Below are 27,727 nucleotides of genomic sequence, written 5' to 3' on the forward strand. Positions count from 1 at the left end.
CATTGTTGCTACCGGTACAATCTGCAGGCGTTCACCGGTACAATCTGCCTCAAAATTGATTTTTAACTTATTACTAAAGGCTTCATGGTGAACGGGTCAGTTACCCTCGACTTTAAACTGTAAATATGGTGTAGTAGTACCATTCCCTCTGCTAGAGGGCTTCGGAGTTAAATTTTGTTCAACCCCGAAATCTTTGGCGTTTAGGCAGTCAAGCTTTTGTTGTTTTGGTCCCACCAAGCAGTGTTTGTGTTGTGTTCGTGCCGAGTGGATAAGACATTGTGGTGTATTCATCTTGTGAACCGAGTATTTCCAACCAAATCATCCTTTACAGTGAGAACTAATTTGTTTATACAGTGTTATTAATACAAAAGTCACTAAAACCTGACTTAATCACAAACTCTCTTTTTATTTCGAATTTCGTATGTGCAAAACAGACTACTTCTGCTGAAATACGCACATATTATAGAGTATTAAGTCTATAACTTATAGATTGTAATAAAATTTATTTATTTCTGAACTCTAAATTTTCGTGACTCACCGGCTTTCGGCTTACCGCACCAATGCGTAAACTATTATCCTACTTAGTCTTATAAAAAAAAAAAAAAAAAAAAAAAAAAGAAAAGAAAATTATGCCAGTTCGGAAATGTATGCTGTTGTATTGTTTCAGTTGGTGAACACCACTCTGAAAGAACACGCTAGCTAATTGGATAGGTTTATGTTTCGGTTCGACTTGGGATTTAGAGTTTCTTTCAGCAGCGAAGCTATATGAGACGTATACCTACAGCTCAACGTGGATCCGAATCACATAAGCTCCCACTGGGAATTGAAGCCGGGTCCCCAACCTCAAAGTTGCGTACGCTATTCATGTAGCCATGAAGGAGCTCTTAGGTTTATGTACGTAGTGTTATGAGTAGTAATGAAGTAAAGCAATCGTGTGTTTAGTTTAAATAAGCGTAAACCGATATTTAGGGTGCATAACGCAGTGCTAACCGAGTAAAATGACATACTTGGTGGAAATATAAACGCAAGCATTCGCCATTTTACAATTTCAATGTTTACTTGCCTGGTTCCAATACAGTCATCATACTTTAGATAAAGAATTTTGATAGGAGCAATAAATTTCTCTGATGTAGGGATTAAAAAATGGGTGCCCCACTATACTACATGGAAAGAAGTTATTAATCACTCTGTAATAATAATAAAAAGTTTGTTTCTTAATCTTTACTCGTGACCTATTTCTAGTTGAGCTACGATAATTATTTCGTGCGAAGTTAATGACTGATGCGTTATAGTTACGCAAAGATACATGTTTTAACAATTCGCATTTCTTCCTTGGAGATATTTGAATGATTAAATGCGGTAAGTTAATAACAAAATTAGTATATCGAACGCAGAACTGTCATTGAATACTTGTGGAAGAATGGAATAAGTTAAATGAAATTTACAACGATATATTTGCAGCTTGGAGGATATTCATGTTGTCTTATGATGTCTTAAAAAATAAATATTGTCGGAATTCAAGTGTATGAGAAATTTCTGTTAAAATGAACATGATATCAGTTCAGAAACTTTAACCAAAGAATAAAACATTAGCAGCGAGCATGATATGTGATACAAGATCGACAGGTTGACCGTCAGAAATATGTAATAGACTTTTCATACCGTACTAGCTAGACACGATATTGTGAGAAACAGAATATAAAATAATTACCTGCAAAATGGATACTTCCAAACAGTAATTCGTGCACAAAAGTGACAGAGAGTTGCGCAGACTAAATTTAACCAACTTTCGGATTGGAAAAATAAATTTTTCGACAGTTACTGTGACGATGGATGAATGGTGGGTCCATCACTAAGATCCTAAAAGCAAATTTAATTTAGAAACTGAACAATCAGGGCCTCTTAATTCAGGGTGACACGATCAGCAGGTGTAATCTTTTTCTGTGCTTTAGGATTCAAAAGGTGTTATTTTGGTCAGAGAGAGGGCATTACTATTCTGCTCTGCTAGTAAAATTGTACATTGAGCAATGAAGAAGAAACATCATGAAAAGTTGAAGCGGAACACTGCTTCTTAGTCATGACAGCCATCAACCACTTACTTTATGTTTCAATGGCCACAGTTAATAACGCAGGCTTTGAATACTTAAATACCCTGTTTATCTACCTGATCTGATCCCAGTGACTACAAACTCTGTGTCAAAATTGAAAGAATATGTACATGCAAAGCGATTTTCGTTCGATAATGACCGTATGGTGACCGTAAATGAGTGATTTGCAGCAGGTGGACAGCTTTTCTTCCAGGAAGCAGTAGATACGTTGAAACATTGCTAGGATAAGTACATCGATCTTCAAGAAGAATATGTTGAAAAAGTAAGAACAACATTGTACTTTTCGGTGGTAAGATGGGTCAGGGATGAGAAACTCGTATCATAAAAGTATTATATTAATACTATGATAATATTAAAAATCCATTTTTTAAAATCAACTTTTCAGAATGTCAAATATTTCCTTCTATTTTAATCTCCTTGCTTCGTGTGCCACCGGCTGGTATTGTTCTTTACTGATTAATAGTTGCAGCGGTTTCCATTTTGAGACTATCTCATCATGTTATATCGTCATTTTAAGCGTATCTTGTTTTAAATACCATCATCGAAGCAGTGTTCGTCAAATAGTAACAGGGTGGATTGATTTAAATCACTTGATTTTTTAAATAAAAATCGTTGATTTAAATCGAATTCCGAAATAAATTAATTTAAAGTGGAAATAAGTAAAATCCCGTTTCTGTTCTGTTATTTCGATTATGGAAGTTAATAATCATAATACAATTGAGACTCAAATGTACACCATAGTATGAAAACAAGTGTCATGCAAAGGATGATTAGGGAAAATCCCGTTTTGAACAGGTGACGGAGCAGTCCTGCTTTCTTTTTTTCGTAACATTGGGTTTGGGTTTTAAAATCGTTAACTATTCCAACGGGGAAATCACCATCGATATTTAAGACAAAAATTCTTTTTTTGTGCGTATCTGTCTGTTTGCTCCCAGATAATAAGAAGTATTTAGAGGGGTCCTATCCCCTCTCTATTTTTTTTTTTTTTTTTTCATTTTATAACTTTAGGCGAAATTTATGTATTTCATGCTGCAAGCTAGTTCTGAGTTTTTAAAAATAGGCCCTGCCAAATATCAGAAACTTTTGTGAAAAAAGTGACATTTTGATAAACGCTGCTGTACTTTTTCCTTAATGCTTAACCTTTTAAATTATATCACCTATTTTTAGGGGATAGGGCAGAATCTTCATTATTCGATTAAAAAAGTACCAATAAGGCTTTTTACTTCGTTTTCTTCAAGACTTTAGGCATTTTAGAACATGCTACATATGCTTTCACGCCTTTCTGCGTTGAGGCATGGTGTGTGATGACGTCATAAATTTAAAAATATATTTTTTGTTATGCGTATTATTATTATTTTCTGGCGGGTTACATTTTGCATTCAGAAGGCTGAAATTTTGCACACTCGTTCAGTGCACCCCTTAATAATTTTCTGATGTTTTCAGATCTCTGCGTGGAAACAGCGGAGTCCAGAGGGGCAAAAATGTTTTAAAAAAGGATATTTTGTAGCAAAAAATAGCTTTTTTTTTTTTCGTAATTTTCCCGCTTCAGATGGAGACATATGAATGGTACCGTTTGAAAGGCTGTTCTATTCTGAAGAAAATGATGTACGTACTATGCTCCTAGGATAAATAGGGATGTCTCAGGAAACTTATCTGAGATCCTGTTTTATACGGGAATCTGGGAAATATTTTTCGCGGGCTTACTTTGGCACCCACAAGATCGAAATTTTGCACATTTACTCAGTGCACCCCTCGGTAATTTTCAGATTTGTTTCAGGTCTCTGCCTTGAAACGGGGGGAGAGGTCCACAGAGGTAATTAAAAAAAAAAAAATACTTTTAACAGAAAATTCCTTTTTTCGTGATTTACCCGTCCCAGACACATGATGGAGACATTTGAAGGGCACCGTTTGAAAATTTGTTTTATTCTGAAAAGAATAATGTACAAATCATGATCCTAGAATAAATAGGGATGTCTGAGGAAATTTTTATATTACATCCGGGTCATCTGCGGCATTATGGGAATGTTCTTAGCTCATTATTAAATAGTTTCCTCACCCTCACCCTTACTACTCAAGATAGAAGCTTGAAATTTTGTACACACATTTAGTACATCCCTTAGTATTTCCCAGTTGATTTTGAGATATGTGCGTTAACACAGGGGAATCTAGAGGGGATCAAAATTTAAAAAAAAGTTTTAAAAAATGCCGATTACTCTCAAAATTTCTCGCTTCAGGGACATGATAGGGAAATGTGAATGTTACCGTTTTAAAAGCTGTTCTATTCTAAAAAGAGTGGTGTATGCACCATGATCCTAAGATAAATAGGGATGATGCTGTAGCTGCTTGACTGAAAGTCTATAATTAACCTTTAAAAAGAGCCATAATTTAAAATGGTTAAGAAACATTGTTTTTGATAGACATAGGTTAACGATTGTTGATAATTCAAAATTCAACCCCAATACTTTCACTTAAATGGCATAATTAGCATTTAATACTAATTCCTAATGCTTTTTCTTCAGTTTGCGACTTGTATTATACGAGGAGAAAGATTTGATTTAAATCAAAAAAATCGATTTAAGTCAAAAAAATCAACAAAAATTATTTTTTTTTAAATCATGATTTTTTTCCACCCTGAATAGTAATAATAGTGACAGTATTTGATAGCGGCTTTGCCAAGGTTTTTCTTCTTCTTTCTTGCAAAGATGATACAAATTGCCTCGATATTCGTATGTAAGTGCGAGTGGGAGAACGTTGAAAGAAAATTTAAACGTTTATGGGTTAATTATAATTGTGTGATCTCCAGTGAAGTCTGAATGTGATAGGAAAGGTCTTGTATTAGGGCTTTTTTCCCCCTAGGAATGCGTGTTTGAAATACCCCATTCCATGAGAGTCCCTCGAAGCAACAGCAAAGAAGTAAGCAAAATTTATAGAAATTAAAAATGTTTGTTTTACGTGCCAATTACACGAGATGATATAGAGAATTAAATTATTCGATGTTGAATTTTCGTACGAACAGAGGATCAATTGATGTACATTTTTTCTCAGATGTACTAACATATTACTATCTGTTACATTCATGTAAGTTAATAAAATTGGCTTTTTCTACAGATAAACCGACCCAGACCGTGTCGAGCAGAATTACTCGTAGTTGCTATAGGATATATATTGAATAATTCAAATAAAGATATTATTTATTGTCCGGAACTTAAAAATTCTTCGAACTGTTTCGATATTCACTGATATCATCATCTTGGTTTGTTCACTGCTAAATTGGTAGCCATGGGCAGATTCCTGCCGTTCTGTGGAACCTTTCTAGGAAAAAAAAATGAAATCTCACTTCTCAAACTATGTTAAACTTGGCAACTTGAAAAAATATGGGAGGCCGCGGTGGCTCAGTGGTTAAGCGTTCACCTCTTGTGCATGGGGTTCTTCGTTCGATCCCAGCTCGCGCCAAGTGAGCTTTGTGATGGACAAACAACATGTGCGTGAGTTTTCTCGGGATTCTTCCGTTTCCTCTCACATTCTTCATTCCACCCATTCATTCATTCTCTTCATCACGGTCTCCTTTAGACTAGACGGCATACTGTGAGACGTAAAACTTATTTTTTTTAAAAAAGTTACAATGTTGGTAGACTTTCACTATTTGAAGGTTGATATATATATTCTTTCTGTTTGCAAAAATGTTTGCAAAATTTCGACAAAATTAATAGATAAAACTTCATTTTATTATATTTTCAAACTTCTGATCTTTACAACAGTTAATTTTCTGCAATATATTATTCATCTCTAGTTCAAGAAAATATCAGCTGCGTACGAAGCTCGTAAAAACGAACTCTTCGGTCACTGCAAAAACCTGAAAAGCCAAATCCAAGTCAGTTTTATATTCTGCTCAGATTTTATGAGTTTAAATTCGTAGAGCTCATAGTGAGTCACTTTAACAAAGTAAAAGTTACTTTGTTTCAAGTTGGTCACTAAAAGTTACTTTTTTCAAATTTGTCACTAAAAGTTACTTTTTTTAGGAGGTAAAGTGACTTTTTCGTGTGATTTGTGTTCTGCATTGACAGTTTACTAAGAAAAAATATAAAAATAAATGGAAAAAGGCAGACTCGTGTTACTCATTACCCTTCTGAAAGCTTCAGTACTTGCTGCCACATGTAAAACAGTCAGCTTTATTCTTACTTCAGCTTTTATTATTTCTAAAGCACAGTGGATGGTTAGTGGATGCTTAAGCTCTCAAGGTGAGGTTGAGAACCCTTCTGTATCTATTCTTTCTTCTGTCATAATAGTCTTTTAGTTTTCTCTCATAATAGTTAATGCTCCACTCAACGGTGTGTGTGTGTGAGGGGGGGGGGGGGGTTCATCGTGTTCGTATTGTGTTATGCTTCTTGTATGTTCTTCTTAAGAGTAGGTGATGAATTTGAATATTTCATGGGTTATTATGTCAATGCTAAGTTAAATGTCTGAGATGAAGAAATTCGGAAATACGCCAGAATTGAGTCCACTTACTCAGAAGCTTCTTACATCTGCTAAGTCTGCTTATCGTAACTACAAAGCATACTTAGAAAACCTAAGGTGAAAAAGAAGCTGGAAGGAGGAAGCTGAAAAAGAAGAATTAAAGAAGAAAACATGAAACAAAACAACAAACAAACAGAGAGGTAATGGAGAAATTGACAAAGGAAAAAAGGGGCGTGATGAGATTTTGGTCACTTTTTCGTGAGCTTTTGGTCACGTTTCATCTATTTACAAGAGACCAGACCACTGTGAGCCCTGAATTCATTCTTTTCTCTTCAGCTGGTAGACACTTGAATTGATGTTCTCAAGAAAATTGCACAAACCTTTTTACAAAAGGGAAGAATACGTGATAAGTGACATCCTGTGTCACCATATTTATTTCTTTGAGTATTTCCTTCCACGCTCTTTTTATGAAAAGGGTTCTGTGCAAATTAACAATTACACAATGTGTCTTTTAATTGTATTGCTCAAATGTGGCTGCCTCTAAATTCACTTTTTGTGGTTTTTGTAAACACTGTTTTGCACTGAGCTCTTTCGTGGCTAAACGGTTAGTGTACGCGTCTTCGGCGTGGAAGACCTGAGTTCGATTCCCGGTGAGAGCTCATATGATTCCGTTTCCACGTTAATCAGTAGATCCCGTCTCATATAGCCTCGCTGCTAAAAGGGACGTTAAGCTCAAAATCAACTCAACTATTTTGCACTGGAAGATTTAAAAAAACGAAATGAAATCTTTGAGTTTTACGTCCCACGGTTATGCCGGTTTGGCTAAAGGAGACTGTGATTATGAGAAATGAATGAAATGGTGGATTGAAGAAAGTGGGAAGAAACGGGAGAACCCCGAGAAAACCCACGCACACGGTGTTTGTCCACCACAAAGTTTACTTGGCGGGGGCACTGGCAGATTTAATACTCCGAAAAATTAAACTAATAAAACTAAGGTTCTTAACATACAAAGGGGGAAAAATAACTGGACCGGGACTCGAACCCGAGATCGGCGTATTGTGCCGATGTATTAACCACTACGCTACCCAGAACAGCCACACAGTCTCTCACACCTGAAGTCGGTGTTTTGCACTCAGACCACGTGGCTTGTGCTTGGACAATCCAGTGTCCATATATTGAGAACACCTTTTAACGGTTGTAATTTCATATATATGAATGAAAGGAGGAAATAACCGAATTCTTTACACACCAGATCCTCTGTAGTTGCGAATTCGATAACATAGAAAGAGTGAAAAAGTGAATGGCTGGACCGCGACTCGAACCCGGGATCTTCGGCATCTGGGAAGCGAACTGAGTAGCGTTGTGTTTTAACACATCGGCATAGTATACTGTAGATCCTGGGTTCGAGTCCCAGTCCAGTCATTCATTTTTTCACTCTTTGTGTGTTATTGAATTCGCACCTACAGAGGTGTGTAAAAAATTCGTTTTTGTTTCCCCTTTTATTAATATATATAAAGTTGTTTATGTGTTGTGGTTTAGAAGAAATTTTTAATGACAACTATACATAATTAAAATAAGTGTACATGCATGTAAATACTGAAATTCACAAAATATTTTTGGAGTGTTAGATCTGCCAGTGAAAAATAGTATTTACAAAATCCATTTAAAAAAAAACCCTTAGTGGCAACCCCATTAGAGCAACAAAATTAAAAGACATATTATGAAATTATTGATTTGAACAGTAATCTTTTTATAAAAACAGCGAGTGGACTGTTAAATACAGGGACAATAATCAAGGGTAATTAAAAGTCGAAATCAAGTCTAAAGAATACTGTGTAAAGAATTCTTTATAAGAAAACTAAAACTACAATCGGAAATGTAAAGGAAAGGATCCGGTGACAGAAAAGAAATGATGCTGACGACGTTCACAGCGAAGAATAGAAAGATCAATTAAAGGAACAAATACGGAAGCACAAAGTAAGTTATGTTTCTTATGTATGTGTGCCTTATAACGTCTATCAGTAGATGTTGGGAAAAACCTTCAGATAGTAAAAACAGTTTTTTTAATAGCGGCCAAGTTCAATGCAGTTTGACAAGGGAGGATTTTTCATTTACGTTTTTCTCTCAGAAGAGTTTGATAGAAATTCAGGAACTTAACCCCTAGTTAACCAGTTCAGCAGCGAGCAGAATTTTTTTTTTATTTTTATAAAGATGATAGCGAGTATTGAAACAATTTGAAAGAATTTTTAAATTCCCTGGATACAGGGTAAGATTATCTTTGTTTGAGTTGTCTTGTTTAACTGGAGAAAGAATTAGACTGTCAGCTATGATACATAATATTAATCAATATTCCAAAAAAGACTTAGAAATCACAAGTGAATTGTATATGGAAGAGGGTTGTATAATACACTTATAATTTTGTGGTCTGTTTTATTTCAGTGGCAGTTGGCATGTATTCTCAGGAAATGAACTTGGTGCTCTTTTAGGATGGTGGAATTTGTTTAGTTACCAAGAAAGGCATCCTGACGCCAATGTGAGTGATCTGTACATGATCGCCAGTACTGTTTCATCGAAAATACTGAAAAGCATGGCCCGAGTTGAAGGATTTAATTTTGTGGTACGTGATCATTTAATTTGTTTATAAAGTAAAAAATAATATATTTACTGTTTCGAATTGGGACTTCTGTTCTATATTCGTATGGAACGATATAAAGTGATACGCAATACTATTGTTTTACTTTCGAATCTATTCATATAAGGCATCAAAGGTAAAATGTAAATTAATTACATTACATGCATGCAGGACCACCCATAAGGGGGAAAGAGACCCGACAAATGCCAGTTTCCACAGCGACAAAATATCATAACTTTTCTAGAGATTAAAATAAATAACATTGGATTTTAAAAATATGAATGTAGCGGTCTTACAAACATCTATGGAGAAACAGATGAAGTTTATCCATTCATAATACAGTACTTGAGTGACTTTTGAATTGTTGCTTGGCTATTTTCATAAAAACGGGATTTGCAAGATCGCTGACGACCGTTGTGTACGTTTGACTTCGGTAGTCCTCACAGATATTTTTTTAGGAGGGGGGGGATAGGTGGCTTACAGAAAATTTGTCTGAGGGCTTGTGAAAGCTATGGGCAGCTCTGCATCCAGAGGCTGTTTTCAGAACTGAATAGTTTCTGCTATTTTACGTTCAACATAATTACATACAATGCTAAAAGAAAATGAGAAGTACCCCAAATAATGTTTAAAATGTAAACTAGTTATAAATATGCTGACATCAGATTATTTAGTGTGTTTTCTAAATATGGAAAAAATGCCATTAAAGAAGTGTCACGCTTACGATAAGTTTAAAAAATGTATATGTAATGTAAATGAGTTTGAAAATCAGGGTTGGCTGGTTTAAACCAAGGTGGTTTAAACCTTGGTGTTAACTAGCTGTTTTTTTTCCCCTTCTAAAAACCAACTGGTTAACCCCCCCCCCCAAAAAAAAGAAAGCCTTAAATTGTATGAACTTCATGGTTACGTTTCCACATATCAAACCATCTGCATTAGTTTTATCTTCTTTTCACCTTTTAATCAAGGCGTCTCATGTTCAATTCTCGGGTCCAACCACAACCCTTCTTTCAATTGTAAACCAAATAGCGGTTCGGATGTCACTTTAAGCGGAAGTCTTCTTGATAACCTTGGTATTACATAAGATGTTAAGCCTAAACATATGAAACAAAAGCAAATTGTTATTTCCTTGCCTGAATGCCTGTTGTTTTATAAAGAAGCCAAGGTTGCTTAAATATATTGATAGAAACTGGCAAAATTTATCGACTGCCTATGTATTTTCCAGCATTAGCTTGGATTGGAATTTCAGTTTTAATTTTATTGAATGATACCTACATACTAAATGTGTAATTTAATACCTCAGTTTTAGCGTACTTATTATGATACGTTGACCTTAAAATTTTACATGCAAAGCATTAACGGGATTTTCCAGTTATTGATTTGCATTTTAAGTAATAATAGGATTTTCCCGATGACTAAGGCGGGAGTTTCTCGATTTATATATATAATTCTGTATAATCGTTTCTCTTGTGCTTCTGTTTATCTTTTTTCTCTTTCTGAAATGACTCTTGATAATTATATTGACAAGTATGTAAAGATCACTACAACGTTCATCAGGAGTCCTTCGTGAGTGAGTCGGCAGACTCATCGCGTTTGTGGCCAAGTAGTCCCGGTTTCGAGTCCAAAAGGAGGACAATTTTTCTCGTATGTAAGCCGAGAAGCGGTTTGGATTCCGCTTTAAGCTTACGTGACTCCTTCCAGCATAAACCCGTTGTTGCATAATAATACCAAGGCGAAATAAACTTATTTCAGTCCATATGTAATATAAATACATAGAGCAAATTATTTAGACCAAAAAACCGGGTTTAAACCCAAAAAATGATTTTTTTTTTCAAAAATAAAAGCATTGCTTTTGCCAACCCTGTTGAAAATGATATAGAGTTGTGACTGGCATGATACTCCGTGTAATTACTGAACTGTTTCGCATTTAAATACTACAATAGTATTGTATATGCGCCTGGCTATATACACTCACTGACAGAAACTTTAAGTAAGGAGAAGTTCTGAAAATGAATTAGTTCCTTACGTTGAAAGACTATGTAACTATATCAGTTATTTAAAATATCAGGTCAAACATACTGTGGACTTATCAATGCGACCATAGTGCTAATCCTAGGTCAGCACTCCCTCAAGCCTGAATAATGCATCTATTCAATTCGGAAGGGAGTTGTACAGCCATTGCATCCTTTCCTGAAGCTAATCAGTCCACTACTAGCCCGTGTGATCCTGTAGACAATACTGTGTCTGAGTTTACGTTGAAGTTGACCCTGTACACGTCCTGTCGGGGGAATGCAGACTACGACAGTACCTCAACATGATTTCGATGGTTTGCTTTGAACTTTCAAGCATAGGGCGGTTGTCATAGTATGGGTAGTCGTATCCTGGAGGTCGCATTGTTACCGGCATGGAACAATGACTAGCAAGTCCTGTGAGTTCATTTTGGGGCCTGGAGATGATGAGATCTACCAGAATGGCATGGCTCTAAGGAACATTCAGGCGCGCGTGGTTTCGTGTGCATCATCATAAATTACCATAACTCCCCAAACTTCACAAGCACCAGATTTGTTCATAATTAAGCCATTGTAATCCGTTGTGGAAAACAGAGTGAGGTTCTATTTTCCTCCACCATCTCTCAAGGATAATCATATTTTGCATGAAAATGGTAACAACACGATATGAATTATAATTTTTCGCCTTTTAATTGGTGTTTTTACATTATTTTGTCCATCATATATATGATCATTTCTGAAATAATAAAAAAAGGAACAAAAACTAGTTTACCTTAGTCTTACTTGACGTTATGTTGTTATATTAAGCTGTATAAGGAACTGCATAACTAATTAATTTATAGAATAAGCTTGTTTTGTAGGAGACTCTGACTGGATTTAAATGGATGGGAAATAAGACGTGTGAATTAATGAGCCAAGGAAAGACCGTGTTGTTTGCATACGAAGAAGCCATAGGATTTATGAATGGAACAGCAGTATTAGACAAAGATGGTGTTTCTGCAGCAATTCGAGTTGCAGAAATGGCAGCGTATTTGGAAACGAAAGGAATGACACTCTCAAACAAACTCGCTGATTTGTACAAAAGGTAAGATTGTGCTGATAATAATTGTCCCTTGTGACAACATATACTTATTGTTTGATTGTGTTTGCCTACTCCTTAGGTTATTAGTCATCTCTATATAGGGAGGTGTGAAAAGATGTGGCCAAACTTCAGCAGGTAATTCTTCTAAGGACCGGCTACAAAGGAGCTTGTCATTATATGCGTGAAATCTCACCGTTCCTAAGATATACAGGGTGATATAAAAAGCATCACATACGCCAGAAGATATGGAAGTAGAGATGAACAAGCTATCAGTGAGCCTGAGAGACTCATTGATAGGCTGGAAATGTTGGAAGAAGTTATACTAGCGTACCGTAGACGTAGTTAAGGAGACAGATGGAATGGTGACAACGAACACTACTAGCAACTTTGATGATTACAGCTTTGAGAATAGCACACGCCTTTTGAGAGGTGGCAGGGACATGATCCTACATTGGGCACTGTTGTTAGAGGAAGTGTTTAAATTAACGACAATCTACACAGAGAGAAATACCAATATGACGCATCATGGATGCACTTATATGTTCAGAGTTACCTCGGGTTGCTCTAATGGTATTACAGCCACAAACTTTGCGTTTTTTCAAATCGTGATTATTCTTGACAGCGACGAATAAACACAAGCTTTGAGAAGACACCATACGTAAAATTCCATCGTGTTTCCTCCACGATGGGCATCTTGCCATCTAGTGAGCATATTTTCGAACACCCGATATATCTTCGGAACAATAGGGTAACTGACGTATATATGGATACAGACTTTTTTTTGTTTGGTTTGTTTGTTCGCTGTAAGAGTAAATTTGGGCATGTTTTTGCGAAGCACCCTGTATATAAAAGAGGAAATCCACTGATTCATTAATAACCAGATCTCCGAAATTGTTAGGCGTACAACTTTAAAATTTTGTGAAAATGGTACCCTTGTACCCTAGGCTGCAGATAAGACGGAAATTCATGAAATGCTGTTACTAAGAGTATGTAAACTGTATATGGAGGAAGGAGCTTGATTTTTCTTTGTTCTCCAGATTGCGAAACTATTAGGCATAGAACTTCAAAATTTTGTGCAAATATTTAAGGGAGGCTTTGAAAACTTTTTTGCCGTTCTGCAGATCTCCGACAACATTTGGCATAAAACCTTGAAATATTGTGTGTATATATTCCCGAAGTATCCTAGCTTGACTGTAAGATGTAAATTTACGAAATGTGATCCCTAAAGGGAAACTGGTAAGTATTTACGTAATTCCAGTGAAATCAAACTTGCATCAACAAATATTTTGAAAACAGAATATATATATATATATATATATTCTGTTTTCCATAAATCTTATTCTTCCCGTACTAAGGACGGGCATTCTGCTAGTAGATTAATATACTTGTAAAACTGTAATTACTCAATAAGTTTCGTAGTTATTATTGTGCTCTTATTTGTTTCAGTAGAGTTTTAAATGTTTTCAAGTGCTGAAGTTTTACGAGATGTTCATCTTCAGTTTAACTGAGATCTGAAATATGTCTTATTCCCAGCGGGAATTCAAATTGTGACTTCTGCACGAATCAAAGCACTAGAAAGTTCTTACAGTATTGTATCATTTTAGAAATGTAAAATTATAGCCAAGTAGTTGTTATACTATTCAAAAACTATCTGGATACGTATGCTATGAATCAGAATTATATTCTGTACCCTAGTCCAAATATTTGTATAATATAAAATCTCTCTCTGTTTTATCCTTCTTTATCTGTCTTTTAAAACTACATGTGAATATTCTTATAACAGGAAGCAGAAACTTGAAGTTCCATTGTTCGAGCTTCTTTATACTTACATTTTCCTGAAGGATATAGGAACTAGTGAAGAAACACCTGGGTCCTGTGATTTTTATTTCTGGTCTTTCTCTTTTCGACGACTAAACTTATAGTTAGAATTAGTTTATATAAAAGGAATTTAAGGTTAATTCCATAGTTTCATGTGCATTTATATTCAATAATTTAATTCGTTCAAATTCCTTGTTCTAGGTATGGACATCATATCAGTAATAATTCCTACTTCCTGTGCTATGACTCCAGTGTAATCAAGAGGCTCTTTGAAAGGATACGCAACTTCAATGGTGGGCTGAACTCTGTGAGTGCATGGATATCAAAATGTGAGATGTATACTTAGTTGTTAGAGTAGTACAGTTTGCAGTTCGATTAAATAATTAATTATTTAAGAAAATATTGTAAATTATCTATTATGTTGCAGAGAGCTCTAAAAATCTTGTCAGTGAAAAATGTGGAAATTTTTCTCTATTTTGCATAACTGTTACTGTGTTAGGGATAGTAAAGGGAGAAAAGTGCGGAGTTTTCTAATTCTAATTTGTGGAACATTAGATGGTTATAATAACAAATTTGTTTAATATATAGGGTGGTCCAAAAGTTTAGAAACACCCCCCAAAAAGGCAGGATTTCAAAAGTAAGGAAAAACTTTTAGAACATATGATGTTTACACATTTGGCACAAACTGTACGGTGATGATATGGGCCGCCATCTTGAAATCTATCATTTTGAATTCACTTCCATTTTCTTAAATGGAAACCGTATGTTGGGATACCTTGTTTTCATCTGAAATTTTCTCAGGAATTCAATGCTGTGTTTGTTTTTACTTTATCACTTACCATAACGAACTTATGACTGTTTTCTGGTTTTCACAACGTCAGTCACATACCACACATTTCTCCCGATTGAAGAGTGTGTTGTGTGTTATCCATTCCGTTGAATTGTTACCCATTCATCCAAAACTTTGCTCAAAATGCTTTCAGGTAAGCTTGCACACGCGTTACGTGTTCCTTTAAATGTCAATATCCCATTTTCACTGAATACACAATAGACTTGAGATGTCCCCAAAGATAAAATTCTATGGAAGTGAGGTCATTTGAACATGGTGGCCACTCCACAGCATCACGTCTACCGATCGACGAGCTGGGGAACTGCATATCCAGATATTCACAAACGTAGGTTCCATAATGCAGGGAGATACCATCATGTTGGTAGAAGACAAGGAATATCGTATCTTCAGATAAAAGAGATGCCAAAATCCTTCTTCAAACATTCGACGATACTTGATTGTTCTTAAGGTACCATTGATAAAGGACCCACAGTACGGATCCCTCATATACCATACCACACCATCACTTTTCGAGGAATGCCAGCAGATATTTTACACCAATAGGGATTGATGTCCGACCAGTAGCGAACATTCTGTTTGTTCACTTCATAAGAAACGCACAGATTGGACTCATCTGTGAATAAGATGTCGGAGGTGGAAAGGGGATCTAGGCACATTTGCTCTGTTGTTCATTCCGTGAATTCCAAACGCCGATCGGGATCATCCTCTAACAGGTGCTGATGCACTTATAGCTTGTAGGAGTACAGGAACAAAACACACATGATGGATGTGCGACAAACACCATTTTCCTGGGACAAACGAATGCTTCGATTCGGACGCTTGCTAAAAGCTGCCAACACTAACATTGACGTTGTTTCTTCAGTCGCCGTACATGGCCTGCTTGATTTTGGTTTATTGACCACGGATCCTGTCTCCCTGAATTTCTTGATCAACTTGCTTACTGTTGTATGGCTAATGGGTGCTTTATCTAGGTGACGGTTGTTTAAATCATCAGCAACGACCCTTGTGCTTCGCTCTCCTGACATCAAAATGATTTCTGCGCTCTGCCTGCGCCAAAGCCATGTTATCTGAGTCACCTGAAACAATACCAAGAAAGAAAAAAAAAAAAAAGACAGTCATAATTTAATTATGGTAAGTGATAAAGTAAAAACAAACGAACATTGAATTCCTGAAAAAATTTCAGATGGGAACAAGGTATACCAACATATGGTTTTCATTTAAGAAAACGAAAGTGAATTCAAAATGGCGTATTTCAAGGTGGCGGCCATCGACATCACACGTAAAAGCTTTTCCCTCAACTGTACCACTAACTTACAGTATTACTTTTGAAATCCTGCCTTTTATTTGGGTGTTTCCACACTTCTGGATCATCTATGTGCATATAGAGCAAAATTGTTTGCGAGGTACGATAAGCAAGACTGAATCACATGAGAATTAAAGTGTTTAAAAAAATACTAATAATAATTGAATTTGATATCACTGTATTTATTTAAAACTAATTTGTAAATATAATGCATATTAATTACGCTTTATAATGATAATTCTTTCATCTACTAATAAGAAATAGTAGAATAGAAGAAATATTCTTTATTATAGAAAAAAGCAGAATCATTATATAAGGTGTGGTTTTCTTCGATTCTTAGCGTAACGTTGCCAATGATAGATGTCAATCTCTAGGAGACATGAAAGAGAAGAGAAGCAAGTATGCACGTTTGATGATTTTGTTTGATAATATGTTTACTCCAGCATAATTATTTGTATCCTTTTTGTTCTTTTTATACTTCTAATTATACACATGCAAGTTTATTTGAAGAAGTAGCGAACACTAGTGTGGAGAAACAAAATGACAGAGTCGTATCCACAGCAAATCTTGGGGTTCACAGTCTCTCTTTAAATAAACATATAACTTTGTCGTATTTAATTCTCCTGAGTAACATTCTGGATTTTACCACTTAAATTTGGAATGAAATCTTAAAAATAAAGAAATAAATAAATGATAATTACTAATATCCCTTGGTCCACAAAATGACTTCATTTGGTTCCTTGAACAGTTGGAAGTTGAGTGCATTGAATGCAATGCTAGTCGTATTTTCATAGCTGGTATATGTTTAATTGTCGTATTATACTTGTGAATAGCGATTAAATATTAGGAGTATATTAAATTCCTTGAGACTAGTAAATATAGGGGAAACAGATAATCGATATGAACCAAGTGGTAAGAACGTCGATGGTATATATGCCTGAAGTAAGAACACAAATCAGGACTGACGCAACACGCACTAGCTCAAGGCCATAAGATTCTTTTTAATAATAATACATTGAAAGCGGGGAAAGGTAAAAAGTTCTATAGTAGACTGATACGGGAAGCGGTAGAAACAAAATTATTTAAAAAAAGAAAATAAAGTGAACTAGAAGAAGGGTTGAAAATAAGTATAATTTTGAGATATCATAATTACATAATATTTAATAATCATAGCCTAATTCTTAAAACCGTAGAATTTTAATAGCTTCTCGCTTTTAGCAAATGCTTAACAGCTTCTTTATTGTGTCTTAATTATTACACATTTTCCTCCATGAAAACTTTAATAAAATGTAATTTTTCAAAATTTACAGTTTGTTGTCTGGGCGTAGAGAATAAGAAGAAAAAGAAAGTGCGAGATTAGAATGTCTGTCTCGGAATAAATATTACCAACTTTTTATTAAATATGAGAGAGGCAGTGTCTCTGACTGAATCGCAACAGTTAGGTCTTTCGCGTTGACTCTGTATAGATTACAGGTTAGCAACGAAACCAGTCCTAATTTCCGGAATTTCAAGTTATTTCCTATCTGACCAATGTGTGGTGTCAGAGAATGCCTCCTCTTTCGAGAATGGGACACCGATAAGCAGTGAAAGCCAAAGAAGTGGTAGGGGTGAATCAGATGGCAAATATTCAATTCCCGGTGGGGACTTTGTATTGGAACGGTGTAAAAGCTTTTTCAGGCCAGTCCTCCTAAGTGAGGTTTCCCTCATTCACACCAGGTAAATGCCGGGGTGGTACTTAAGATAAAGGTCCTAGGCCGCTTCCTTCCTTCTCCACTTCCCCGGGTAGTAAGATGGCCGAGAGACGTCATTCCGTCATATGTGACGTGCTAAAATGGGCAAAAATGTCGAAAGCCCAGAAATATAATTCCTAATTCCTCGGATGGCAGATGTAGAGCAATATTGGTAAGGTCGGCTTTCATGAATGGTGTACCTGCGAGACCAATGACTCCACAACATATTCTTTTGATTTGTGAAGAGCTATTTATCTTTATGGATATTGGAAAAGTAAGAAATTATTAGGGTATTCAATATGTGAAGAAATTCACTCTTCAAAGATGTACCATGCTTGTGAGTAATATTCACATTATGATAAATATCAAGGGAAAGAACATCATTGTTGTGAGAAATTGACTAAAGACACAGCAGAAACACCTAACACCACTCAAGCAGTGATTTTACTGTTCATGTAAGTTACAGAACTAGTTTACGTATCACAGCGAAACTTCATGAATAAGGATGGGAGTTAGATGAGGAAATACAGCACAGAATTAAGATGAGATAGATAAACTGAAAGATCATAGATTTTGTTTGATTAAAGAATAAGTGTCAAGGTAAAAAGAAGAGCCTACAAGATCGTAGCGAGACCCGCAGTGATGTACGGTACAGAAATTCGGGAAATCAAGAAGGCACAAAAGAAGAAACAAGACGTGGCCGAAATAAAAATGTTAGATTGAAATGTTGAATAAAATAGGAGAGGGAAGATTCCATTGGTATGTCATGTTATGAGATGAAATAAATATGATGTGGGCAAGAGAGTAGGAACATGTCAGTAGAAGACAAGAGGAAGAGGAAGACCAAAAAGAGGATAAGTTGTGTGACTATAAAAGGGGTTAATAGAGGTTGATGTTCGGAACTCAGCAAGATGGAAGCAAATCATCAGGAATATCGAGCTCCGTAAACGGAGTAGGATTTCATGCATTTTTTTCTTTTCCTATATTAAAGGATTTACAAGATGTGGATATCGTTAGTTATTTTTTAAAAATACTATTCAGTCATTTTTCCATGACTATATATATGAAATACATTTGCTTTCTTTACATTATAAATATATGTATAGTTGTGTCAGTGTAATTACAATAATATTTCTGTTTTTTGTAGTATCCACATTCAATTCTGAATGGCAAGTACAAAATAGTTGATGTCCGTGATCTCACAACTGGGTATGACACTTCACAGCCCGATAAGAAAGCTGTTCTTCCAGTTTCCAAGTCAAGCCAAATGGTGACGTTTACCTTTGATAATGGCCTGGTGGCCACACTTCGAACCAGTGGAACAGAACCTAAGATAAAGTATTACACAGAATTGTGCGCCTCGCCCGACCAACAGTAAGTGTTTTTAATTTTGTATGTGTGTTTCAGCTTTTTAAAATAATTTTGTTGTAAATCAAATAAAAATAAAAATCTTTCTCCCAAAGTTAAAATGTCAGTATCAAAAACCGTGGTGTTTCCTACTCTTCATACGTATAAGGAGCATTCATTTAATTCGTAGTCACCCCGTGAAATGAACGGAAGCCGTGCGAAACATCTAATGACGCTTATACCGGCTTGTAGCGGTTCCTTTAAAGGTTTGATAGATGGCGGTACGCTAGTTATCGCGTGAACGGAAAAAGGAAGGTGGAGCTGCAAAGAGGGACAATTGTGAGTCAGCGTCGTCCAAATACATGGTAGTGTGTTCTCAGTTGAAAAACCAACAAGCTGGTTCGCGGAAAATGGAGGCTGATAAAGTAAAGCAGCATGCCGTTATACGGTTTCTTACCGCCGAAGGTGTCGGCGCACGGCCAATATACAGACGAATGGTTTGTGTTTACGTACGCATTGTCACTGCAAGTAGTCATCAAATGGCGCAAGCAAGAGGGTCCAGAGACAACGATCGTCCGGGGAAGCCCGTAGTGACGACGCTACAGATTACTGCGCAAGTGGACGAGATCATCAGGGAGAACTACGGTGAAGGAGGTAACGACGGAAATGGGCATCAACGTCAGATTGACCCACTCCATAATCACCAGGACGCTTCCTTTTCGCAAGGTTTGTGCCCAATGAGTGCCCCAAAGCCTTACTGGCGGTCAAAAAGGAAAGAATGGAGGGAGGCGTGCCAGTCACATCTGGACAGATTCTAAGCTAAGGGTAAGGCATTCCTGGAGAAAATCACAGAAGACGAAACGTCGTGCCATCACTACAGACCGGCAAGCAGACGCGAAAGTTCGCAGTGGCGTCAACCCACCTGTCACCCTCCAAAGAGGTCCAAATCGATTCGAACCTCAGCGGGGAAGATCATGGTCTCTGTGTTCTTCGACATTCGAGGACTACTGCACACGGAATTTTGGGAGCATGGACAGACAGTGAACGCCACCAGGTACGGAGGGAAATTGTCGGCGGGTGTGATTTTGCTTCATGACAATGCGCGGCACCATTTGGCCAACGTGACGCAGCGGACTTTGACGAAGTTTAAGTGGGCGGTTCTCCGTCACTCCTACAACCCAGACCTCTCCATCTGTTTGGGGAACTGGAAAAAGCTCTACGTGGACATCGTTTCCATTCGAATGATGAGATCACAAGAGGTGACGTCGTGGCTTCGCCAGTAGCCCAAGGCTTTCTACCAGAAAGGCATCCAGTGGCTCGTGTCACAGTGGACAAAATGCGTCACCGCCAGAGCTGATTACTTTTAAGGTAGATGAACAATTTCTCATATTTGTATAGGGTGACTACGAATTAAATGAATGCTCCTTATAGAAAAAGAAAAAAAAAAAACAAAGAGACGATGTAATGGTATGAAGGATGAAACTACGATGATTTCTCTAATGGGTGACAGCCACAGAACCACTTGCGAAAGCTATTCGTCTCATCCTTCGTATCATAAATCCTCTCCTTGCCTTCTTTTTCCACCTGTGATTATCAGGCGCCACCAGGCGAATTATTAGATTTTGGATGATGCTTTTAACTTTACCAGAAATCAAGGTAAGATCTGTTTTCGCACGACTCATAAAGGACTCTGTGTGCAATAATTATCAATCTGCCATGCAATTTATTTTAATTGCCATTAATTTTACTAAACAACATCCAGGCGAGGTTTTCCATATTATTATTACTTTTACTGTTTTATATATATGCCAGGAGTCCCCTCCGAAAATTATCTTCTAAATTTCCCATTTCAATTGAGAAATACAGCAATCCGGGGATTATTTTAGAGAGGGTCCGAGCTGGAATCTCGCCTGGGTCACATCTCCAATCGTACTCAACATAGGTTACCAGTATTTTTGCAATATCGCTTTAATCCCCACCCCCTACCCCCACGTAGTGCAATTCTTTCCCGAGTTCTGCTCTAGCGATTCTAACTATTATTTTCTGATTATTATAAAGAAAAACGGCGAGTCTGTTACTTGCAGACGTTTTGAAAGTAATTTCCAAAGAAATGATAAAGATAAATGCAACAAAACAAGGCGGTGTAAATTTGTTTATTTTATTATTACTATTATTATTTTCAGGGATGTTGGTGCTCTTCGCGAAACTCTAAATGAAATGGTAGAAGCCATAATCGAAGAGTTTCTGCAACCGAAAGACAACAATCTTGAACCTCGAAGCACATAGTATGTAGCCGTGGACTTGTGTGTATCAGTGCAAAGTTATATCAGAAGTATGTTCAGAAGAATGCTCGTAAGTCTAGTCGTCAAAGGAATAATTGCAAATTAATTATTGAAGAACAGTTTTGGCAAAATTTATTTCTTCTTCGATAATAATGTTTTATTTTGATTACATTCGAATTTTGTTGATTTTTCAAATTACTTTTATTTACTGTTTTCTGTTGAATGTTTTCTTTCATTGGCATTTTCTGTTTTTGTTGCATTTTGTTGTTCATTATTCTCGAAAAACAAATACTTCATCGTGTAATATCATGGAGGTTGTTAAGTTACTCTATTTTGTTATTGTTATATTCAGGCGAAATAATTAAATTAAGTACTTGTGGTTTGTGTACTTTAAATGACAAAATGTGATATTTTTGTAAGTTACAGAAGTGTTGAGACAAAGCAAGGTGTGTATATAGAGCGAAAAAACTAATTTTTAAGCTCAGTGGATGTGTTCAGATTTGTAATCAAAAACTATAGATGTATGCTTAGTTTGTGAGACTTTTTTATTCGTTTTTCGTGATGAAGACTTACAAGATATTTTGATCATTCCAGATATGTTAGGGATGATAGATAACGCACTAGCCTTAACTTTTTTGCTCATTTGATTTTTTTTTCTAAATAATACTAGAACAAGATTAACTCAAGAAGTTTTAGTTCGACACAGAAGTGAACAAACATGTTATTATGAAGTGTGCTCAGTAATGACAACTTACTTACGATGTTTCTTAATAACAGATCATATCAGGACTAAGACTACTAGTAATTATTTCTTGAATAAGGAAAAGTCAGAAATGAAAATAATGAGTAATTTGAAAATACTTAACAGGCGTTTTCTTTAATATATTAGTTACAGTGTTACACGTTTTTTAATTTTAGTTTTTTTTTTACTTGAAATATATTAAGTTAATTATTATTCCAATTGCTACATGTGACATGGTTCCATTTAAATTTAAAATATTAAAATAAATTACTTTCTTCCTTTAAAAATTTTGTCACAGTCGGCAGTAAAAGTAAGAACAATAACTTGCAAATATGCTGTGAATTAAAGTTGAGAGAAAAACGTTAATTCAGCAATTAAAACTTCATTAAAACTTTATATGTACCTTGAGAAAGTCTACTTAGTTCAAAACGATTGTCCAGTTCTTCTGTTGTGTTTCAAAAGAGTACCAGTACAGATAGCAATCAAAGAAATCCCATATTATGTATATAATTTACATGTGAAATATGTTATTTACTTTTGTTGATTACTGTACAACGGTATTAGCGGAGAACAGTGCAATACTTATATTTAACACATTTTCGAAAGGCAAAGCGCATTGGTATATAACTAGCATTCCATATTATATGAAAATACATTCGGTGAAAAAAGTAAAACTATATTACTGAATTGATATTTTACAGACACAGCTGGTATTAGTATAAGGTTTAGGGTAAATAACAAAGACTATTCAAGTTATTTGTCCGAATATGCCTTGTATTATTATTTTTTTTTTTTTTTATTTGTCTTTAATAAATTTATTCAGTGTGGCGCCGCGTAGCGTAGACGCTAACGCTCTCTCGCCTTTGATATGAGTAGACCCGGGTTCGATTTCCAGTGGGGACACTCAGTCGAAAAGGTGTAACAAGTTTTCAGGCCATCCATCCTGACTGAGGTTTTTCCTGGGTTTTCCTTATTCACACTAGGCAAATGCCGAGATGGTACCTAACATAGTAGTCCTAGACTGTTTCCTTCCTTTCCCATTCCCCGGGTAGTGTGATCGCCGAGGAAAGTCATCCCTTATACATGTGACGGGCTAACATGACCATAGATGCCGAAAGCCCAGAAATCGAATTCCTAATCCTAAATTTATGTAGTGCATAAAATAAACATAATTCATTTTGCATCAGACTTATATAACAGTACAACTAATGTAACAGATAATCAATAATGTTAATAACAAACGTGAGTTCAAAATAATCATGAGAGCTGGTATAACTGATACTAACAACATTTCTATATTATTATTATTATTTATTTATTTATTTATTTATTTATTTATTTATTTTTTAGTAAGGAAAGAGCCTGGGTAGAGGAGGGCTAGGAAGTGTGTCATCGAGAGTCACTACAAGTTTTTTTTCTATGGTTGTCTTACTATTCTGATGTGTAAGAAAGGAAAAAAAAAGTGGCTTTCATTTCACATTGAGAAGCGACAGATATATCACTTACGGTTGTAATAGACGGTAACGTCGGGGATGGAACTGATTCTTGGGGCGTTGAATCCACATCAAAACAGTTTCTAGCTCTTTCTTGCAGTTTTTGCTCTATGGGAATCAATATAGAATACTGACGTAGATTTCTTCCACTTCTGGTTTCAATAGAAGAATAACAGCTGAGTTGAAATCTATTTTGGGAATCCTGAATCCATATAAAAAAAGAAAACTTTTTCTCGATACTTAGTTTTTTTTTCTATGAGAATTGATATTGAAACCGGAAGCAGTAGTAAATTGCTGCCATTTACGATTCTAGTACAGTGATAAGAGCGAAGGTGGAAGCTATTCTAGAGAATCTATAAATATATCAAAATAACACTTTTAGCTGGTATTGCTTTTGCTCCATGGAGATTAATATTGAAACTGGTATTGGTATTAGATTTCTACCACTTCCGGTTTGAATATAGGGATAACGTGGGAGATGAAACATATTCTTAGGACTGAATCCATATAAAAACGCATTATCATAACCCCTCTTCACACCACCATATGGTCTCTTCATATGTATATGCATTAATTAAAAAAAGAAAGAAAGGGGACGATTGTAATTCTTAAACAAGCAATACAAGTTAAACATTTCCCTTAAGAAGAAAGAAAAAAAGAAAGGAAGAAAATTTAAAATTATATGTGCTCATAGCTCCTCTCAAAACTTGAATTCCTTGTACTTGAGGTCGATATGAGTTCCCAAATTAGAGGTTCGAAGAAAATTGTTAAATATTGAAGGATGAAATGAAAAGAATATAAATTACAAGTAATTGCCACCTAGTATGAGGAGCAAATTTATCAAAGTCTATGTAAGTCTGGTTTAATAACAATTAGGTACCGCCCATCTTTAAAATGCATTAAGGAGGCACGGTGGCTCAGTGGTAGAACACTTATCCCTTGTGTATGGGTCGGTGGTTCTATCCTCGGCCAAGTAAGTTTGTGATGGACAGTATCGTGTCTATGGATTTTCTCGGGGTACTCCAGTTTCCTCGCATTTTCTCATTCTACCTATTCTTCCATCATCATTCACTTGCCTTAATCTTCATCTCCCTTAGCCTAAAAGGGCATAATCAAGGACGTTAAACTGAAACATTTCATGTAGACAATATAATTAAATAAAAATTAGAGTATATGAGTTAATTCTAATTTTGGGTTATACCTCATTAACCTTACTGTGTACTGTAATTTTGTTAGCATCATAATAGAAAGCTTAATTAGTAGATACTTTAGTATCAATTTCGTCTTAAGTGGGGCTTTCGAGCAGCACCAATTTTTAGGTTTAAAAATATATGTATATATGTATCTCTCACTTTTCTTCTAAACTACGCATGAGGATTTACACTCACTCATATTACTTTGTTCAGCATACTGAGGTCTGTTGATTGGTATGTGTTTCATCTGTACATTTTGTTTTTGTTATACACCAATAATATTGTAAAGTTCATTTATTTTTAAACTTCTGTTTCGTAGCTCCTAATCGCTTTCTTGCAAACTCTGAGAGACATTGTATCAATCCAAAGTACAAGAGGGATCGCTGAGTTCAAATATACAATCTGGGTGGGCGGTAGAGTAATAATGCGCATATTTTTATGATACAACGTTCCAGGACAGATTAAAAAAAAAAAAAAAAAAAAAAAGCATTTCTAGTTAACATTTTGTTTTGTAGAAGTTACTTTGATATTTTTTCTATTATTATTATTATTATTACTATTATCCCTAGTCTTATTGTTATAGTCTTCCTATAAGTATGGATATTCTTTTCTTCTGTACAAAATCGATAAGACCTGATTGTTAAATGCATTCCAAATTATTTATTTATTCATTTGTATTTTGCTATAATACCTAGGTATGATTGAGAACCAAACAAACGAATAAATAAGTTAAAGAAAAGGGATAAAGTGTTTGATGAAATTTGAATTTTGTAGATAATTGTATAAATATAGGCAACATTAAGTAAAATTATGGAAATATAATTTTGTTCGTGTCTTTCGAGTGCTTACATATGATGAGAAATTTTTTAAAGGTTGATAAGAAACCTTTCCTCTGTGAAGCAAACATTATTACACGGATATCTTACACATTAATTAATATAAGTGAAGAATATTTGTTATTTGATACTATTATATAATTTGCAAGACATTGTTGTATTAATTTAAATGTCAAGAAAACAGAAGTACTTATTCATTCCATATTACCGTGAAATGGAGTAAAATTAAAAATCATTTTTATTTATTACTATTAGTATCTTAATAGAAAGAATTGCAAAACCCAATATAATGTATTTTTGTGAACAGTACTTGCATCAACGTTCAAATCTATTGCACTTATTACTTTCAGGTTTTCAGAAATCTAATTCACGTTCATATTACTAAATATAAATTCAATGTGATATTACATTTGTTATTTATATACTGGTATTTTAAATTTTTTATCGTTTTATCAGCACCGAGACTATTATGGGAGATGAACTTACCGTTTAAAAAAGGATTCGAACCAAATGAGCTCCTATCAGGAATCGAACTCAAGAAATATTTACCATAGGAATCGGACGCTGTTACTTTTAGTTTCAAACACTTCCTTAAAACTTTGCAAATAAATAAAGATATATATTGAAATATAGAGGGAAATTGCAATAGTTTTGAACTTAATGTTCAGAAATGTTCAAAGTGTAAACAGTCATAATATTTTCGTAGAAGGGGTCTTTTTCTTCTGACAGAATATCAATATGTCAAGATATTTTACAGTTACCGTTGTTCGTATTGAATATTTTCGAAACTTTCAGTGTATAATTACAAAAAATATTACAATTAAAGCAGATTGATTTTAAATTTTACCAGTATTCAATTTTAGGAAATTGGATTTTAATAATTAACAAGAAATATAAAATTATAATTGTTAAAAAAAAAAAGAGTTCTCAAACTTTTTACAAAAAAAATAAATAAATAAATAAAAAGGCTGTATTAATAATTCATTTCACGTTATGATATAAGAAAGTGTACATTGTGGAAAATAGGAAATGTATTCACTTTGGTGTCTTTGTATTTGACGAAGAAAGATAATCGGGAATTTAATATTTCTCTTTACTATATTAGATAGTACAAAATGCTTCACTCAGTGGAATAAATAAATAATTGCATTGTTTATAAACTGTAAATGTATATGGAAGGAGGAATTATGAGAACAAGTATTCTCATTACATTACTTTGTTGTGACATTTTCCTCTCCTTATAAATGTAACTTACCGGATGTTATTTTCCAGATAACTTGTTATTTGATATATATGTTACTGGTATATGTGGACGACGTACGTGAGTTATGTATGTGATGCAATAAAACTCAAGAAGTAAATAGTCAATCTTTATTTTATAATTAACGTTTAAATCAGTGCATATTTGTATTTTTAGCGTTAACTTTGCTAACTTTCTGTGTTCATAATTAATTGAGGCAAACTTGTACTATTCGACTCAATCGACATATTTGTGTCTGTCTTTTTCAGAATAACTCTCGCGTGTAAACTTGTTCGATTTTAATGAAATTTTCTATGAATCTTCCTAAACCATCCGAAATAACCTTATTTGAGGTTGTAATCCATTAAAAATAATGAGGTAAAAATCTACCTCATATCGGAAGTTTGCACATATACATACAACATAATTTTCCAGTGTAAACGAGTCAAAAAAAAAAAATCTGATTTTTAAAATTTAAATGATTTTTTTTAATATTTAAATAACATGTACTTGAATTTGGAAAAAAGAAAGAAAAGAATACAATTTAAATTGACGGGGATTTCAGGTTCCTCTATTAAGTGATGTTAGAATAAAAGTGAAATCATTAATTTCGC

At 35.0% G+C, this 27,727-nt stretch overlaps 1 protein-coding gene across 5 annotated transcripts in view; it reads left to right on the forward strand.

Moving 5' to 3' along the window:
* Pgm2a (phosphoglucomutase 2) overlaps positions 1-27,234 on the forward strand; it is a 48,930-nt gene extending 21,696 nt beyond the window's left edge. For 4 of the 5 annotated variants that reach the window (XM_081759177.1, XM_081759176.1, XM_081759174.1 and 1 more), the window contains exons 7-11: positions 9,003-9,180; positions 12,059-12,282; positions 14,299-14,404; positions 19,128-19,354; positions 21,511-27,234. In XM_081759177.1, coding sequence (XP_081615303.1) covers positions 9,003-9,180; positions 12,059-12,282; positions 14,299-14,404; positions 19,128-19,354; positions 21,511-21,613 — 838 coding nt within the window. In that variant the 3' untranslated portion in view covers positions 21,614-27,234. Of the gene's footprint in view, positions 1-9,002; positions 9,181-12,058; positions 12,283-14,298; positions 14,427-19,127; positions 19,355-21,510 lie in introns of those variants that run through there. The other variant, XM_081759179.1, reaches the window with a different exon arrangement.
* The last annotated feature ends 493 nt before the right edge of the window (positions 27,235-27,727 follow it).

The sequence above is a fragment of the Thermobia domestica genome, chromosome 5, assembly GCF_964235325.1.
Source record: "Thermobia domestica chromosome 5, izTheDome1.hap1.1, whole genome shotgun sequence".
Classification (NCBI taxonomy): Eukaryota; Metazoa; Arthropoda; class Insecta; order Zygentoma; family Lepismatidae; genus Thermobia; species Thermobia domestica.